We start from the raw sequence: 19,236 nt of genomic DNA, 5'->3' as shown, positions 1-19,236 counted from the left end.
CGTGAATATACTTAACTCCACTGAACTACACATTTAAAAATGGTTAAGGTAGTAAATTGACATTATGTGTATTTTGCCACAATTTGGAAAAAAAACACACACAAGTCACAAGGTCTTGATCCCATTCAAAGGATGGGACGATCCTGGGGCCTGAACCCCAGGGGGTGAGGATCACTGCAGGATGCCTGCCCCATTCGGGCATTTATCCAAAGTTTGAAAGAATCCATTGGTTGAATTAGGATTGATTCCAACATCTTTGAGGCTACCTGAGTCCTGGCCACACCCTACATCTGCCCAGCAGTACCTGCTGACTCCCAGCTGTGTTCCTAAAAAACAGAAAAGCCACATGCAAGCCTGCTTTTGGAATTAACCTGTCGAATAGGCTGTGTCTCCAATCAATGAATCCCCAATTAAAAATCCATTGCACGACAGTGTTCTTTGATCTCTACTATATCCCGGATGGAACAGAAAGGCATGGTAATGGTTGCACTTTCACGGTCCACTCCCACTTCCAAGTCCTGACAGTCTGTTGTTAGTTTTGAAGGCCAAGGAGAAAGAAGGGAACTAAATCAGGACGAGTCAGAAGAGGAGGAGAGGCACACACAGCTGGTGTCTCTAAAGTGCTTTTTCATACCCCCACTGAGTCGGAAGAAAAGTATTTCAAGCACCCTATTTCCTGTCTTTGGGCCAGTTCTCTCCACTCCATCCAAATAAACATTATAAAATATAATTTTCTTTTCCCACATCAAGTGAAAGCAAAGACGCATTTTTCAAGGGCTGGAAGCCCAGCAGAAGCAGATAGGATATTTTCTGACTAAATGAGCTCACAGGCAGAAGGTGCTGAGCACAGCGTCTGGTGTAAGACTTGTTCAGTGTTCACGGTTACTAGGACGCCAATGGGCCAAACCCTGTGCTGTATAAGACCGTGTTTTGTCTAGTCAAGATGCCTCTGAAATTCTTCAAGAAGACACTGCATGAAACTCAGTCTCTCCAAACCCCAGTATGAATCAGGTCTGCCTCCAGCACCGGTACCCCGGTAATCCTTTGTTCAAGCACCAAAACGAGGAGCCAGTTTGCATTTAGGAACTACATGATGGAGAAAAGCATACCTTTTGGTGCTAGAATCACACCCAGAGCAGTAGGATGCTCACATTGTAGGAGGAACGCAGCACTGCGGACTGGCCAAGCAGCCAGCAGGTCTGGATTCCCACTGAGGGAACAACAGAATCATCGATTCTGTTAAAACAACAGCAAAATACTTATTATTTTAATAGATTATGGATACTTGAACTTGCATAACTTAAACACATATACGCTACAATACCACATAAGGTACTAATTAAACACAGCTTCCTGGGGCTCCTGGGTAGCTCAGTTGGTAAAGCATCCAGCTCTCGATTTTGGCTCAGGTCATGATCTCAGAGTTGTGAGGTCGAGCCCTGCACTGGGGTCCACACAGCAGAGAGCCTGCTTGAGATTCTCTCTCACCCACTCTCTCCACTCCCACCCCCACTCGCTTGTGTGCTCTCTCTCTAAAAAAGAAAAAAATAAATAAATCCCCAGGCATTACAGCAAGATTAGAAACCTCTCTAAAGTTTGTATGAAACAGTGGTTCTCAGGATTACTGTGTATTTGAATCACTTGGAGGGCTTGTTACAACAAAGCCCTGGGCCCCCTTCCTGGGTTGATTATGCTGGTCTGGGATGCAGCCTGAGCTCTGTATTTCCAAAGAGTTCCCACATGATGTTGGTGATGCTGGTCTCAGGATTATACTTTGAGAATCACTGGTGAAGGGAAAACTCACGGACAAGATTTTCTACACGAGGATAATCAGAAGTTAATTCTGTCACCGAATCACAGTCTAAACACATAAACTCTACCAAGACTCACCTCCCAGAGCCGTCCTCTGCACAAATTTTGGCAAAAATCTATGTTGATAAGCATTTTGTCTTTTCTTATCTATGCACCTCAGGCATACAGACTTGCACTGGTCATAATCCTTGATGTGTGACCTACCCTCCCCTATGGCCTCCACATGACCCATTCACATTCACCCATTCATTCATTTTTAATAACATAATAAACATCAGCCAAAATAAAGGCCAGGACTTTGAAAAGGACTTACTTGTAACTTCACTGAGCTTATTCCATCTATCCTGCCTCCCAACCTATGAGCTAACCAGTTAGCCCCATATCTCCTGCTTTTCTGGTTTACAATTTTATTCAATCTACAAACTGTGGTACACACAGCAGAACACCGAATCACAGTCTAAACACATAAACTCTACCAGCAATCAATAATGTGGGCGAATCACAGCAACAGACTATGAAGTGAAAGAAGTAGTGACTGTGCACAGATCATACCAGTTTGCATTAGAGATATGTGCTTTTTACAACGCCTTAATATGGATGTGCACTTTTAAATCTCTATATTTTTTAATCACTGAAAAAATGTGATTACCATTAGAGTCAATGAGTAAAGAAAAGTGCCTGATCAGTTTTGACAGAGGAGGGATACGAACCTGCTGTATCCTTCTGGTCTCCCTAAAAAGCTCGCCTTTCCAGCCCCCTCCCCTCCAACCGCATCCCTTCAGATTCCACAAAATTCCTCTGAGATCGAGTCCTGATAGAGCAGGCAATTCACATAAGAGGGAACAAAGTAGTAAACAAACACACGGGGGAAAATGTTGACTCTGCTCATAATCAGAGAAATGCAAATTAAAGCATTTGAGGAGCAATCATTCTATGACTACTAAATTAGTAAAAACAGAAAAAAAAAAACAGAACAGCAGTGACTACCCTGGATACAAAGGTGAAACTGACAGGCACAGACAATGCTAGCACTCACTGTAAAGAAAAGAAAATATTGTTTCCAACAGCTGCGTGTGGGGGTGTAAGCCATGAACTGTGCAGATGTCCCACTCTGCAGAATATATCCTGAAGAAGGGATGCAGGGAAAGGAGACAATCCTGGTGGCCCCCAACAATGCAACAGTCTAGAAAACCATGGCCGTATGCAACCCAGCAGGGGTGAATTACAGTTTTGAAGTGAAAACAAATACAGGAGAAATACGAAATCCAAAACGGTAAGGTGCTTTACCAGTAAAAGCTTGTTTACAGGGCCTGCAGGGTAAAAGGCAGACGTTAATGTGGCTGTTGTATTTGGAGGGGGCATTCCTGCTGTTTTCTTCCTTTTGGTGTTACTGTGGTGTGGAGAGGCAATTATTTTTTTTAAAGCTTTGGAGGCTTCCTACCTTGAGAGCTTTCACAGCTCTCTTCGTCGCTGTTGTCTTGACAGTTATTTTGCCCATCGCAGATGAAGCTCTTGTCAATGCAGAGGCCGTTCTTGCAGTGGTAGCGGGCGGTGGAGCAAAGCAGAGGGTTGGCCGCTATGAAGAGAAAACAGAGAGGTCACCAAGGAGGCCAGCAAGTCCCAGGGAAAACTCCCAGAACCAGGAGTGTGTCCTGCTCAGGAAGCAGTGAGCTCACGGGAACCCCGAGAACCTTCTTCAGCCAGAGTGTGCCCTGTTCAGGAAGCAGTGAGCTCATCTTCTAAGAGGGTGAACTCAAAGACCATCCTGGGAAAATTGGCCAGCCAATGAGGATAGGACCTACCCTGCCCCATTCTAAAAGCTCCTTCTCCCAAGTCACCAGGCAGTGCCCTGTAAGCACACCAATGTGGCCAGAAGGCAATGCCTCACTCTGCACAGCTAACTTCCAGGTGGCTCAGCTGCCTCTGAAAGGCCTGGGGCAAAACCAGCATCTCCTGTGAGAGTCACAAGTGAAATGGCTGGGAGTGTACATTGCACAGAGAAGCAAAGCCACAAGGAGGAGCTGAGTCGGGGAATCCATGAACCTCTGCTACCCAGGGGGTGATGGCATGATCTGGTCCAAGAGCTGTAATGGATTCTTCTGGTTCTAGAACTATGGACTGGTCTCTTAATCCTTCAGATATCTTCACGGCTCACCCCAGTAAACTCAGGAAACACAATAAACTCAGTAAACTCAGTGGTCTCCATTTCTTTGCAATCAAAGAAGCCCATTTAAGCACTTGGTCAGCCTGAGAGGCACCCCTGTCTGGCTCCCTGTTCTAGGCACTTTCAGAACCTCAAAAGCAATGACAGGCATGGTCCCTCCCCTCAAGGAAGAGAGGGGCAAGTGTTGGCCAGTGTGAGGTCAACACAAAGAGCTACTTAACAACACACAAGCAAATCTCCATAGATAAGTTATTTCCACAGCACAATTTACCTTGTTCCCGTGTTCCCTGCAGTGCAATTCAAACAAGGCTCACTCCTGAGCTCTACTTTCAATAAATGAAGTAGCAAAGTGGCAAGCAGTCCAATCCCAGCTCTGCTGGTTATGAGCTGTGTAATCCCGTGCAAATTACTTCACCTCTTTGAGCCTCGGCGTCTTTGCCTATAGCTTGAACTGGCTATGCAAGTTGTGGGGCCTGGTGCAGACCGAAAAGGTAGGGTTAGCTGTTCAAAAATTACAAATTCAAGAATGGCATACGGGCAAGCCCGGAGCCCTTCCAAGCGGAGCCTGGGCCCCGTGTATCTGCGCAGGTGACAGGCCCGTGAAGCCAGCCCCGCTTAGAGCATTAATTTGCCCATCAGATGAGATGACATGTGAGCAAACGTGCAGTGCAAAATCTGACTCCCGGCACACGCTCCGACAATGTCTGGCACACTTCCCTAGCTATGTCTGTCTCGGTCCCATGAGCACAGCCCTCCCTGCAAAGGCAATACAGAGGACGATACTGGGGACAGGGATGATGAGGGGACGTACTGGCTGTGGGGAATGAGTGAGTCCACACTTGCACTGCATGTGGTGGGAAAAGCACCAGTTGGGGCGCCAGGCCCAGCACGGATATTGCAATAGAATCAGGGGCAAGTCAGCTGTGGTGTCCCTCAGCGGACCCCACTGCAAGATGGCATTTATAATAAACCTTCCCCACACGCTTCACTGAGCTATTGTTAAAATACACACAGATGGAGGCTGCAAAGGGCTGAAGACTTCACAGGGCTTCAGAAACCCAAAGGACTGCGGAGGTTTTCTGGGATTTTTTGTTTTTTTTTTACTATCTTTAACTATTTAACTCAGAAAGTTTGGCTTGAAAGGTCAGAGGAGGCAGAGGGATGCAGAAGCCAGTGCTCTCAGTTTTGAAGATAATGGACCAGTGTAAAGTCACCTCAAAGTGGTCTGGCCTGAAAATGTAAGTTTTAATTATTTCAATCACCGTGGGCCAGAGGATGGTTCAATTTGATCAGAAAGAAACCAAGGTCTGATTTCAGCCAAAACCAAAATGGGGAGGCTCAAACCACAAATCACGTTCGGTTTCTGTCCAGGGCAGCTCTCCAAACCCTCTGGCATCCTGTGGTGGTGGCCTTCAGCTGCCCTGAGACCTTGTGGGTCACGTGCTAGCAGCCCAAGTGTCAGCAGCAATCGGCTCGTTCCGACAGACAGCCTCGGAAAGGCTCTCTAATTACTCCAGGATGGGGTGGTCGCACACGTACGTGAGCGCCCTGGTGGGGGGATCTGTGCTCAATCAACCTTGCTGACAGGGCTGGAATCTACCTACTTTTCTTCAGCCTCACACCTTTTCAGCTCTGCACACTCACCCAAGGAAACGAAGTCATCTGTGTACGCATGCACACACACGTGTACACATATACATCACATGTATGCGTGTGCGTGAACATGTCTAGACAAATCACATACATCATTAAGATGAAGTAATACTGACGATACCTCAAAACACAGCTCCAGTAAAGAATCCAGACCCACTGAAGACCAAATAAACAGACTGGCTTTAATGCATATAACCAAGCGGACTAGCAGCCATGTTATATGAAGATCGCTCAGAACGCAAGAGGAAGAAGGCAAACAACTCAGTCGAAAATGGGCAAAGGATACCATCAGGCAGTGGCCACAAGAGGAATGGCAAATGGTCCATAACAACTGGAAAAAACGGCAGTTGCCATTGGTAATGAAGCACCACTCCCACCACAGCAGACGGGCCAAACTTCAGGTCTTAAAATACCAGATTGTTGGCCAGGATGTGTAGGGAGAGACGGTCCCAGGGACGACCGGTGGGGAGTGCAGATCGGGGGATCCACCTCAGAGACCAATTTAGTAATGCCCAATAAAAAAGGTGCCCATGCCCTCCAGCCCAGCAATTTCGCTTCCAGCTACACACTCCAGGGAGAATCCTGAAGGAACAAAATGTTTACTGAAGTCCTGTTTGTAAAATTATAAAAAAAATGAGAAATGACCAGCTAGTAAATTTTTAAGGGCCAGCTAGTAAATTTTTAAGGCTTTGCCAACCATTCTGCCTTTGTCTCTATCAGGACTACTCAGCTTTTGCCGTGGTGATGCAAAGCAGCCACAGAAAATCCATAAACAAAGGGAACGACTGTGTTTCAATAAAACTTTATTTAAAAAACTGGGGGTAGGCCAAATTTGGCCCAGGACCCATAGTTTGCCGACCTCCGATGAAGAGTAGTAGAAAACCTATCAACCCAAAGAAAACCCCAAAAATCAATGAACTAGAGTCAAGATAAATAAATATCACTCCTATGATAGTACGGGAGTGAAGTAAGTTCAGGACAGCAGATGCCTCCGGAGAGAAGGGAGGAGGACAGAATCTGGGAAGGGGTATATACTGTGAATCTCCAATGATATCTAGTAACATTGTATTTTAAAAATCTAAAGCAAATAAGGCAAAATGGGAACATAATTTTTTTAACTGAGGTAAAACTGGCGTATAACATTATATTAGTCTCAGGTGTACAAAGTAATGATCCAACATTCTGTACATTGTGAAATGAACACCACAGTAAGTCTAGTTGACATTCATCAGCACATGTAGTTACAAATTTTTTTTCTTGTGATGAGAACTTTTAAGATCTACTCTCTCAGCAACTTTTAAGTATACAATATAGTGTTATCAGTTACAGCTATAGTTATAACATTATTATATTATTAACAATAAAGTTATTATTAACTATAATTAATATAATTATAACAATATAACAACAGGCAATGTGATTTTTTGAAAAGATTTATTTATTTATTTGAGAGAGCAAGAGAGGAGAGGAAGGGGCAGAGGGAGAGAATCGCCCCCAGTCCTGCAGAGCAGGCTCCCCGCTGAGCACAGAACCCCAGACATGGGGCTCAATCTCGCAACTCTGATGATCATGACCTGAGCGGAAAACAACTCAGCCGCTCAAATGACTTGAGCCACTGAGGCACCCTGGTAATGTGATTTTTAAAAGTGTGTTGGCAGTTGTGGGCAGTGGGGGGAGGCGACGAGGCGGGCACCTGAGTGGCTCAGTCAGTTAAGCATCTGCCTTCAGCTCAGGTCATGATCCCAGGGTCCTGGGATCATGGGAATCCCTGCTCCTCGGGAAGCCTGCTTCTCCCTCTCCCTCTGCCGTTCCCCCTGCTGGTGCACTCTCTTTCTCAAACAAATAAAATTTAAAAAACAAAAACAAAAACAAAAAAAAAGCGGGGTGTTGGGGACAAAGGTGTTCATTTAATTCTACTCTGCCTTTTCAGTATGTCTGAAAGTTTTCACTAAAAAAATCTGAAGTGCCTCACGGGGCAGAAATGTTTCAGGGATCACTTCTTTCCCTTTCCTTTACTCTTCCCGCACAAAATGCCATCTGGCCCGCAAACCCCTGTTTTAGTATCCTCCCCACTTCGATGGCCAGTTGCTCAGACGACCCAGGCCCAGGCTGGCGCTCAACCACACCTGGGGTAGCTCCTGATTCCAAGAGCGCCTCATAAAACAGCAGATCCTCACCACCACCCAACATGGGGGACGGGAGTGGGAGGACAGAGAAACAGAGACAGAGGAGGCCACAGGAACACTCCCCCAACCCAGCAGCAAGCCGGGGGAAAAAAGCCACGTGCATGCCCTTTGAGGGTGGGGAGCTTCCTTCTGGAAGGGTCCTGGAGCCTTCACCTCCCTCAGGATCTGCTGATTCCCCATCTACATAAATTCCAGCAAGGTCTGCATGCCCATTCCCATGGCCACAGCAAATCAGGCGGGAGAGATGCTGCCTGTCACTCCGCAGACCAACCGCCGGCAAGAGAGGAAGGCAGATAGCTGCGGCGGGAGACAGAAGAGCTATAAAAAGCTGCCTTAACAATTCCAAAAGCAGAGAAGCTTAAGATAGTTTCAAAAGAAACCAGGGGGCTCTAAAAGGGGCCAAAAGCAGCCCTGTATTACAGCCTTGTCTAAAAATGCACATTCCTAAGAATGGCCCCGAACTGTTGCCCATGAAGGTAAACACTGAAAAAATCAGGATGCCACACTTCCCAGAGAGATCCCTGTCAACCACGGTCCTCGAAGCCATAAATGTGGCCAGCTATTGGGCAGACTTGCTTAACCAGAGGGGAGCACCCCACTACCCCGAAGTTTCACTATATTTCTTCGAAGGCCTCTGAACCTGTTGGCCAGGCTTAGCCAACTTGAAGGTTAGCGTGCCCAGGACAACAGTGGACCAACCCAGGAGGCTCTGGGCGGACAGGGGTCGAGTCTTTAGGCTCCTGTAGTCCCATGGAACCCTACCCAGGACCCTAAAAGAGTAACTGCTCAATGCAGAACTCATAAACCGAGCAGGAGATACTTCCTACATTAGGATGTTATGTCTCCTCTGTTTTTGGAAAGGTTTGCCCGTCACCAAAAAATGTTATTACTTTACTCGGTTAACTAGAAAGACTGATCTAGACTAGACTGACTGATCTCCATAAAGATGGAGAAGATTGTCTGTAGAGTCGATTTCAAAAACTCAACAGCATACTCAAAAGCTCCTCGGTTATTATTAGCACAACAAACACAGGGATCTGAAGATCTGTTTCCCAGCCCACAATCCTCAGGAAAGAGAGCGCGTCTCTCCCTGCCAGGGGGGAGAGAGGAAGGAGTTAAGGTTAAGCTCCGTGGTTAATTCAACTGGCAGTGTTTACTCCAACCACATCTGAAGGAGAAGGACCCAGGGTCCACTGCGGCTGCCCAAAAGCAGCTGACCGGCTTCAAGACAGGAAATGAAGCAATCTGTCTCCAGCAGGATGTAGGAAATGTCTCCTTTAATCCATTTAAAGTCTGTGAAGTCGGCCCCTCTTCCACCTCAAAGGGTTCTTCATAAAACACATCAAGGAGAAACTCCCCATCACCAGCTCGCTCGCTTCCCATCTGCTCCCCATCCCCAGGAGGTTACTGCTCACTTCCTCACCCAGCCGCCCAACCGGCAGCCCAACCTCACGGCCTCCAGGGAGAGCTCTGCTTTCCAGCTCCAATTTCCCTGGAAACCAGGCAGCTGGGGGAGACGGAGCTGCCCGGAGCCTTCCTCTGTTCCAGCATGGAGGGCCCTGAGCCCCTCCGCAAGTCGACTGTCCCATTCACAAGCACAACTCCCTTTGTGCGGGAAAACGCTCACAGCCCCGACCTTGAAAGAGGTGTCCTGGCTGCCGTGGGCTGCGAGTTCTTGCCTGCCTTTCCGAGTCTGCTCCACAAGGCCTCTCCCAGCAAGCCCATCGGGCCATCGGGCCAGCGTGGCTCACGTGTGGCCACGGTCTGGAGCGAGCCCCTCTTCTGAGTCTGCACGAGGAGAAGGGCTCACCACTCTGGGCCAGAGGCAGGAGGCAGAGTCCTCAGTCCCGCGGAGTCTCTAAGGGCTTGGAGGACTTGAATTTTCAAAACCCCTCTTGGGTCCACTGGGTGCCAGTGGCAGAATTCTGATTCATTGCTGGTGACAGTTTGTTTCTTCCTCCCTATAAAGGCTTCCTGGCCATGCCCACCTCCTGTCCAACACCCATGCCTGCCTTGTGTCCAAATTCACTGCTTCAATCACCGCCTTCCCATGGATGGCTTCCCAGACCTTCCCTCTTGTGATAAACATCACTCCCCTGACTCCCCAGGACACTGTGGCCTGAATACCTCTCACCTCACACCCTGCATGTCAGAAACGGATGACTTTGCCTCTCTTGTTCTTGTGCCTCCACTCCTGGTAAAGGGACCACCCTGTCCCAGCTCTTCAGACTCCAACCACATTTGACCTTCTCCCTCTCCTCACCCTGCACTCAGCTCAGGTTCAAGCGCTCCTCGTTAGGTATAAAATACAATCTCCAGGGGTGCTTGGGTGGCGTGACCTGCCCTCTCGGCTCAGGTCATGATCCCAGGGTGCTGGGATCAAGCCCTGCATCGGGCTCCCTGTTCAGCGGGGAGTCTGCTTCTCCCTCTCCCCTTCCTTCTTGCTTGTGTGGGCTTGCTCTCTCTCAAATACATAAATAAAACCTTTTGGGGATGGGTAATAACATTACCAACCTCAAATGAAATTATACATGCAAAGCATATAGAAATGTGCCACATGCATCGTGAGCGCTCCGCAGTCCTCAACGGAGTGGCTTCTGCACCCTGCAGTTTGCATCCCCCCAGCCACTGCCTGGGCCCTTAGCCTGAACACCCCCTGTGGAACTGTAAGGCCAGCTTTTAATGGTGCCCATCCACCTAGGTCCATCCCCTTCAACAGCTCCCACTGAGGAGCCCAGAAGGAAACCATCTCCCCACTCACTGGCTCCCACAGCACTCCCAACAGCCAACCCCGTATTTGGATGTGAGTATCTCTGTCTCTCTTGCTGGAGTGTAATCTCAACAACGCCACAGTCCTGTATCTGACCCATCCGCATGTCCTTTGCCGTATCTCGCACAGGTCTGGCACAGAAATCGTGGGGAGAAGAGGAGAATCTGAAAGGAGGCGGGAGCTGGGGTGCATGAGCAATGCACGGTCTACACACGCCCTCTGGGTATCCATCTGAGACCCAGAAGAGGATCAAGATGTCCGTGGGTTAGGAATACATCTTGACGGCCTCTTTTCCTGCTTTAACCCTTCGTTCGATTAGCTGCTTGGCCCCCTCATTCAACAGACATTTCCTGTGGACTCTTGCCTTTAATGGGGAGACAGGCAGGTCAATTTGCCATGAAGGGAAAGCATGGGAAGTGTGATTTCTTCCACACACATATACGGCAGGCTAAGGTCTGAGCCCGACTCCATACTTGGCCCTGGGACTCCAGCCGTGAACCTGACAACAATACCATCTCACAAGGTCATAGTGTGGCCGGGAAGACAAGGAATAAACATAAAGCGGACTAAGAACAGTGAGGCAGGGGGAAGAGACAGAGTGGGAGACTGGGCGGGAAGGAATTACTCTTTGACAGGGTGCTTGGGGAGGTCTCTCTGTTGGTGACATTGGTTTGGAGAAGCCCCAAGATGGTGTGTGAACACGCAGGCGAATGAGCCAGCCCAGCCCTGGGAAACCAGGGGTGTTTTCCCAAGGCTGCAGGTCATTTAAGCAGATGGAAGGTGTCTTTAAGGAGACATTGATGAGGGGGCTTTGGAGCACTGGGCGGAAGAGTCCCGTTACTGAGAAGCTCTTCTCCCCCAGCTCATCTGACGCAGGCCTGGCTCCTTGAGGATGCTGCCGAGGAAAGAGAGCATCGAATCTGGCCGACACGGGACTAAGGTAGCGCCGAGGGGCTCTATGAACAAAAACCACAGATACACTGGCGAACCCAGGCAGCTGGTCGGGGGGGACAGGAAGAATTTGTCAGCCATGGAAGAAACACAGTTTAGGACGTAGCGGTTCTTCTGGGCACAGCTATGCTGAACTCAAGAGCAGCAGAGCCCTGGCCTGAATCAAAGGTCCACGGAGGTCACCCAGGCCACCCTGCCATCTCGGTTCTGGCCAGGAGTCTGGTCTTATTACAGAAAACTTCAAATACCCAAAAAGAGAGACTGGCATAGTGAACCCCCATGTTCTGATCACCTGGCTTTAAAAATTATCAACTTACTGACAATTTTATTTCAGTTCGAACCCCCATCCACTACCCCTCATTGTGATTTCGTCTTTATATATATTATTATTATGTTTATTACTATAAATATCTAATATGGCATTAAATATTACATATATGTATATGCATGTGTGTATATATATCTGTATACACACACACACACACACATCCTTATATATAAGGACTTTTTAAAAATAATAAACAGAGTATCAGGTGGCTCAGTCGGTTAATCATCTGACTCTTGGTTTGGTGGCTTAGATCATGATCTCGGGGGTCCTGGGATTGAGCCCTGCATCAGGCTCTGCACTCGGCATGGCATCTGCTTGAGAGTCTCTTTCTCCGTCGCTCTCTCTGCTCATGCACACACATTCCCCCCACTTTCTCTCTCAAAGAAAAACCATTCTCACACTTTAGAAACTAACAATAATGCCTTAATATCATCAAATACACCACCACAATTGACATTTTTAACAGTTGATTTGCTGGAGTAGAGACTGAAACAAGATGGGTTCACTGCATTTGACGGACCTGTCTCTCAGTCCCCTTCAGTCTGCAGGTTCCCTCTTCCTCTAATTTTTCTTAGAATGCATTACTGGATGAAATGGGAGCCCTGCAAAATCTCCCACATTGTAGATCTGGCAGTCGGTCCCCCATGGGGCCACCAACATGTTCCCCTGTCCCTCAATTTCCCGTGAATTAATGGATGGTGTTCAGAGTGCATGCTATGTCCCCCAGAGTACATATGCTGCAACCCGAACCCCTAATAAATGGAATGGCCTTGCGGGGGGGCGGGGGGTGGGGGAGGGCTTTGGGAAGAGATTAGGGTAAGATGACATCATGAAGGTGGTGCTCTCATGATGGGATTAGGGCTCTTCTGAGAGGAGCAGCCAAGGGATTTCTCTGTGTGAGCAAGGAAGGCCCAGGGAGGACATTTCTCTGTGTGTGCATGAGCAAGGAAGGCCCAGGGAGGGCCCGCACCATGAACCCAGCCATGAGGGTACCCTGCATGTGGGTCTCCCAGGACAATGAGAAATAAGTTTCTGTTAAAGTCACCTAATCATGGCCGTCTATCACGGCAGCCAGAACTGGCAGCCAGAACTGACTAGGAGAGATTTAGAGGCTCAATCAGATTCAGGTTGGAAGCAGAGGCAGAAATACCTCACAGTGATGATGTGTGCTCCTGCTGGCTCACGTCCAGAGGCAAACAACATCTGCTGTCTCTTTCCTTGTGATGCTCAGACTGACTTGTGAGAGTCTCCCATTCCAGGTCAAAAGCAGTCATGACATCCGCCCTGGCTCTCCCCCTCAATGCAGCTGGAATAAAAGCCTAGCCAAATATGCAGACAAACACGGCAGCTCTTTTAGGTTCTGAAAGGTAAACCAGAGCAGCCCAACTGGGGAAGAACAAAATTCAAACTATCACTGAAGTGGTGGTAGGTTTCCTACTCCCTCACTCTCCCATCAGAGTCCCATGTAACTGGAAAGGATCAGAGAGACAGTGGAGCAGGAGGACCTTGGAAAAGCAACTCCATAAAGTTATTTATGAACTTCTAGGCAGATCCCCAGGTGGCACGTGTATGGGTCTGGTCCTAATCAGCACACCCAAGACTTTGAGAACCAAGCTCACAGACCACCTTCCAGGTCCCGGACTGAATGGAGGGGGTTCAGAGGCAACACAGATCCAAACAACACTGCAAAAACAGCTTGAAAACGACTGGAACCACTATCCACAGAGGGACTGTTAGGAATTCGTGGCCTGACCCAATAGAGTTATTTGCTTACTAAAACAAAATTATCAACACACTCTGTAGGCTTGAAACAAAACCCAGAGTGTCATACATAATCATTGAAACATCCAGAATATAATCCAAAATTACTTGCTTTATGAAAAATCAGGAAAATCTCAAGGGAAGGGATAATCGACAGACACCACTGCCAAAATGAGACAGATGTTGGAATTACGTGATGGGGACGTTAAAGCAGCTAATTCCAGAAAGACTCCCAACAAGCCAGCAATCACACAAAACTCTCGACACAAATGGAAAATATGGGGTCTCCGCAAAGAACCCAGAAGATATAAAGAAGAACCAAAAGGAAACTCTAGAACTAAAAAATGCAATAACTGAAATTTAAAAGAAAAAAACAAAAAGTAAAAACACCTTGTATGGGCTTGAAAGCAGACTGGAGATGACAGGGGAAAAAGTAAACTTGACAAGAGGCTAAAGGGAATTATCCAAACGGAACAATGAAAGGAAAAAGATTGATTAAAAACTGAACAGAGCCTCAGGAACCTGTGGGATAATTAGAAGGTATCCTAAGTTGTTATCCAAATCCCATAAGGACAGAGTGCTTGAAAACAGTTTGAAGAAAGAGTAGCTGAAAAGGTCCTAAGTACAGAAAAGGACGAAATTTTAACAGATTCAAAAAGAACCCGACACAATAAACTCAAAGAAATCCCCATAGCCAGACACACTATCATCTTAGCTGCTGAGAGCTAGACTAGAAGAGAAAAAAAACAAAAACAAAAAAACTTCAAAGAAGCCAGAAAAATGATGCATTTTCTATGGGGAAACCATTTGAATGACTGCAAATTTCTCATCGGAAACCACGAAAGCCAGAGGAAGTGAAACAGCATTTTTAAAGTGCTTTTAAAAAGAACTCTCAACCCAGAATTCTATATGCAGTAAAAATATCCTTCAGGAATGAAGGTGAAATCGAGACAGGGTCGGATGAAGGGAAACTAAGAGGATGTGTTGCCAGCAGACCTGCTTCAAAAGAACGGCTAAAGGAAATACCTCAGCCAGAAGGGAAAGGATACCAGAAGGAGAGTTGGAACATCAGGAATGAAGGAAGAGCAACAAAAATGGCAAGTCTCTGAGTTAACAGAGTAACAGACTGTTCTTTTCTGCTGGAGTTCCTCAAAATGTACTTGAGACTTCAAAGCAAAAATGAAAACATTGCCTTTTTTGGGTTCTGAATGTATGGAGATGTACGATCTCAGACGATCAGAATATAAAGAGATCTATGGAGGGAAAGGGTTTCCACATTCTACTTGAAGTGGTACAGGGTTGATCCAGAGCTGTCTGTGAAGAACCAGACGGCAGGTCCCAGGCATGGTCAGCCCCACCCCCCCCCCCTAGAAAGTTCCCCAACTGTTTCTCATCTAATGTTTTCATGAGCCACAGACGATCCATTTCTTCACCAAAGTTACAAAACAGATACTCTAATTCTCTCATTCTTCCATGTTAGTTGGTATTCTTCAGTTAAAAACAAAACAAAACAAAACAAAAATCTTTCCTGTCTGGTGGCTATTTAATTACTCAGAAGGGCAACGCATAGAGAAAAAAGAGGGCAAATGCTGGATTCTCTTTCACTGACCAGTTTCAAGACAGTGAATTAGAATCCACTATTTTTAGATGGTAGATATGCCAGAGGGAAATGCTAGTTTAATCCCCTGAGTCGAATTTGGAATGGATATAATTAAGTCGTTTAGAATATTAAAGACCAATATCCAAACATTTAAATCATACGCAGTCTTTCATACAACAGAGAATATGTAGGATAGCACAATCAGTTAGAATGTCTATTCTAGAACGTACCACACTTGCTTTTTATTGCCATCGAATTACTCTCTAGTATGTACACGTGAATACATGTATATATAAAATTCCCCCCATAGACTGTGAGATCCCCATGGACAGTTGGAAGCGGGAGATCAAGCTGATACACACTCACCAAAGGACTTAGTGAAATACAGAACAAGTACATCCTTGGACATCCTAAACGAAAGGTGAGATGCCAGTAAATAGGGTCTTCCTCTCCATCACTCACAGCTTTGTTTTAAGTCACTAGGGGTTTTCAAAATCGATTACCCCTTGCCAGGCACCACACTGAACACCTTTCAGGTACTGCCTCATCTAATTGCCACAATGACCCAGGAAGCAGGCTCTGGGCGTCCCCATTTCAAGAGACGAGGAAACCACTGTGCAAGGAGATTATAAAGCAGAGCCGACCCAGCTTAATCAGGGCAGAACACAAACCTGGGGCCAGGCTTTCCGACTCCAGAGTCATTTTGCTCAATCAAGTTGCTACCCTCTTAGTGACCTACATTCTCTGGCTAAGGTGGATTTTTTTCCCAAGCAGTCAACAGTCTTGCTGCTACGTCATATTTCTGCCATTTGGGATCCAGAAGATGAAATAAGGCAGAAGAAGGCACATGGGAGAGTTAGAGCCCCACTGGTAGGGCATAATAACAATTGTTCCCTGGAAAGGCATAAGTAACTCGGGAGATGACCCCCTCCTCATCAGGGACTTACACAAGAACCAACAGGGTAAGGGTAAAGCCAGTTCCTTAAAACAATCACTGAAGTCATTACAATATGTTTTGAAAAAAAATTAGTAACATAAATAACAATTACATGAATTATGATAATAATCCTTATGAATAACATACGTGTCTATATACATATACGTACCTACATACACACACACAGAGAACGGGAGGGAGGAAGAGAGACAGAGAAAGGCCGGGCACAAAAAAACCCACATCTGAACATTGTGTCATTCTGGGCAGTTTGTGTGTGAAGTGGATTTGGACATACAGATGCTGTCCAGGAAGAGAGTAGGAGCTCAACACCAAGACTGCTGAGAGGGGGGTGGGAGGGGGCGCGGAGAGAGAACAAGAGGGGGCATGTGTCTGTGCTGTGCCTTGGAATATTATACAACAAGTAAAAGGAACTAGGGTGGTCACAAGACAAGGAGAACTTTAGCTTTCTATATTACATGGGAGTTTTTCAAAAATATTTTTTTCTGATATATATAAACATCTTTGTAAAACCTGTTCAAAGTGGGAAGAAAAGCCAGCAAGCACATCGACACAGGTTGTTGACTAAGACAGTCCATCAGAAGAGAATATGGAGGAGCAGAGAATCGGCTCTGCCCCTCGTGACCTGTGTGACACTGGCTAAGTTCCCTGACGTCCCAACACTTCAGATGCCTCATCTGTTAATGAGGGTCACACACCTGCACCTGCAGAGCTGCTGTCGGAACAGGAAACAAAGTACGCCCCAGGCCCCAAGTGCTTCGCAGAGTCCCTGCGAGATGGGAGCTGAGCATCTACATGTCTACGCAAGAAGCAGCGAGGAAGAGGGGGATCCAGGTAAGGAGAGAAGATGCCCGAGCCCACGAGAGGGAGGAGCGGGGAGCGGGGCCCATCACGAGAAACAAGGGAGGGGCCAGGCGCTCCTGGTACTTACTGCAGTTCTCCTCGTCGCTGCCGTCGGGACAGTCCTCGAACCCGTTGCACTGGAAGCGGCCGATGATGCAGTGGACGCCACTGGCGCAAGGGAAGAACGTCGGGCCGCATTTGGACTTAGCCTTGGCTGCAGGAGGCAAAACGAGACAAAGAGCCGCCGTGAGGAAGTTACACTTTCTGAGCCCTGGCATACCCATCCCACCAGCTCCGAGCGTGCAAAAGGGTCTCTTTGCGTTTCCACAGAAGTCCCCCAAGATCTCCTACCACCCCCCACCCACGGTCAGTGCCAAGCCAGACTGAGAGCCCTCATGCAGCACCCTCAAGGAAGGGGGTGGCTGTGCTTGCAGTATTTCCAGGGCCCCTGCACAAAGCGGGGCTCAACCCCAATGTGGGGCACGAACGAATGAATGGGTGAGTAGATGGGGGATGGACGCAACCTACGCTTATGGTGCTGAGGAACCCTTCACAATTCCTTCCCCGACGGTCAAAGCCCTTGTCTGCGCTTATTTTTTTTTTGTAAACAAATCTTTAAAGATTTTTATTTATTTACTTAACAGAGCGATCACAAGTAGGCAGAGGGGCAGGCAGAGAGAGAGGGGGAAGCAGGCTCCCTGCTGAGCAGAGAGCCCGATGCAGGGCTCGATCCCAGGACCCTGAGATCATGACCTGAGTCGAAGGCAGAGGCTTAACCCACTGAGCCATGCAGGCCCCCTTTCTGTGCTTATTAAAGGCATCCCACTCTAGGCAGCATGGCCAGAGCTTTCTGTGGATTCTCCCATTCACTCCAGTCAGCAACCACCCAGTGGCATGGTGTACAGGAAAGGATGAACACCACAGCCCAGAGACGGCTACCCTCAGAGAGGCTTGCCTTCCTGCAGGGCCAGGTCTGCATGGCTGATTTCTGGGCACTTGGACTTCGGGAGGGCTCGCACCAGTCTCTCCTAAGAATGGCTCCCTGTGCCTCAGCTCTTTATGGGAACGGTGCAGTTGATGCTGAACATCTGATTTTCTCCTGGGAGCTTGGGATTTCGTAGATGCTGGGCACATAGCATCTGTGTAACGAGCCTGCGTAACCAGCCCCTGGGCAGAACCCCGGGCACGGAGACTGCAAGGAGCTTCCCCAGGAGAAAGCACTTCTCTTCCGCTGTCGCGACTTGTTGCTGGGGAATTAGCTGTGTCCCATACCACCTCTCTGGAAGAGGACTCCTGAAATCTGAACCTGACTTCCTCAGGGCTTCCCTCCTTTTGCCTTTTCCCTTTGCTGACTTTGCTTTGCGTCCTTCATGTGACTACACGCCATGTTCCTGGAATCCTCCCAGCAAATCCCTGAGTCGTGGGGACAGTCATGGGGACCACTGACAAGGATGGCCACAGTTCTCATCCCTGTGGCAGAGGTGTGCTTTGAGGCATAAAGGGACTTTCCCAAAGCCACACAGTTAGAAAATGCAACACAGGGGTGAGGCCCCGGCATTAGATTCCAGAAGGCACGCTCTCAACCAGCTCAACTGTGTTGTCTCTCTGCCAGTCTGTGGCTTCTCACAACAGAAGCCAGACTCCGGCTCAGAGAGATTCTTCTTCCGCTCCTGCTGTACAAACAGTGTGAACAGAAACTGCTGTAACTCGGGCTTGTTGGAGTGTCCTGCTAACCAAACAGCCCTGTGGGGTCACGGACTTTCCTGGGAACGGTGCTGGCTGCTCTGGCTTGTGATTACGAGGTGTAGGATGAGACCTTTGGCTGCATCCCAGGGAGTGGGTCCCGACTAGCATCCTCTCCTCTCCTGCCTTAGACGCAGGACCCGTGGTCCTCAAGAAGGAAGGGCCGTTTCTTGGGAACAAACAGGCAGTAAATTATCTTCATGTTCCTGTCATCGGAACATGCCAACTTTAGCAGCGCGATCCGCAATCAACAAGGTTTTAAGGTCTGGGACGTGCCCAGGTTTTAAAAACTTCCATCACTTTGTTTTGACCCGGGACTTCTGTAATGGTGCTGATGGGCTCTTCAAAAGCACAAACTTGGGAGCCTGGGTGGCTCAGTAGGTTAAGCCTCTGCCTTCGGCTCAGGTCGTGATCTTAGGGTCCTGGGATTGAGCCCACATCAGGCTCTCTGCTCAGTGGGGAGCCTGCTT

At 47.8% G+C, this 19,236-nt stretch overlaps 1 protein-coding gene across 1 annotated transcript in view; it reads right to left on the bottom strand.

Moving 5' to 3' along the window:
• Positions 1–19,236, bottom strand: part of LDLRAD3 (low density lipoprotein receptor class A domain containing 3) — a 217,981-nt gene that overhangs the window by 95,440 nt on the left and 103,305 nt on the right. Inside the window, exons 3-4 of the mRNA XM_082748976.1 lie at positions 17,112–17,237; positions 3,254–3,388 (exon numbers count right to left, since the gene is read on the bottom strand). Of these exons, the coding sequence (XP_082605102.1) occupies positions 3,254–3,388; positions 17,112–17,237 (261 nt within the window). The remainder of the gene's footprint in view (positions 1–3,253; positions 3,389–17,111; positions 17,238–19,236) is intronic.

Source organism: Mustela nivalis (genome assembly GCF_964662115.1).
Source record: "Mustela nivalis genome assembly, chromosome: 9".
Lineage (NCBI taxonomy): Eukaryota > Metazoa > Chordata > Mammalia > Carnivora > Mustelidae > Mustela > Mustela nivalis.
This window is presented reverse-complemented; position numbering and strand designations above follow the sequence as displayed.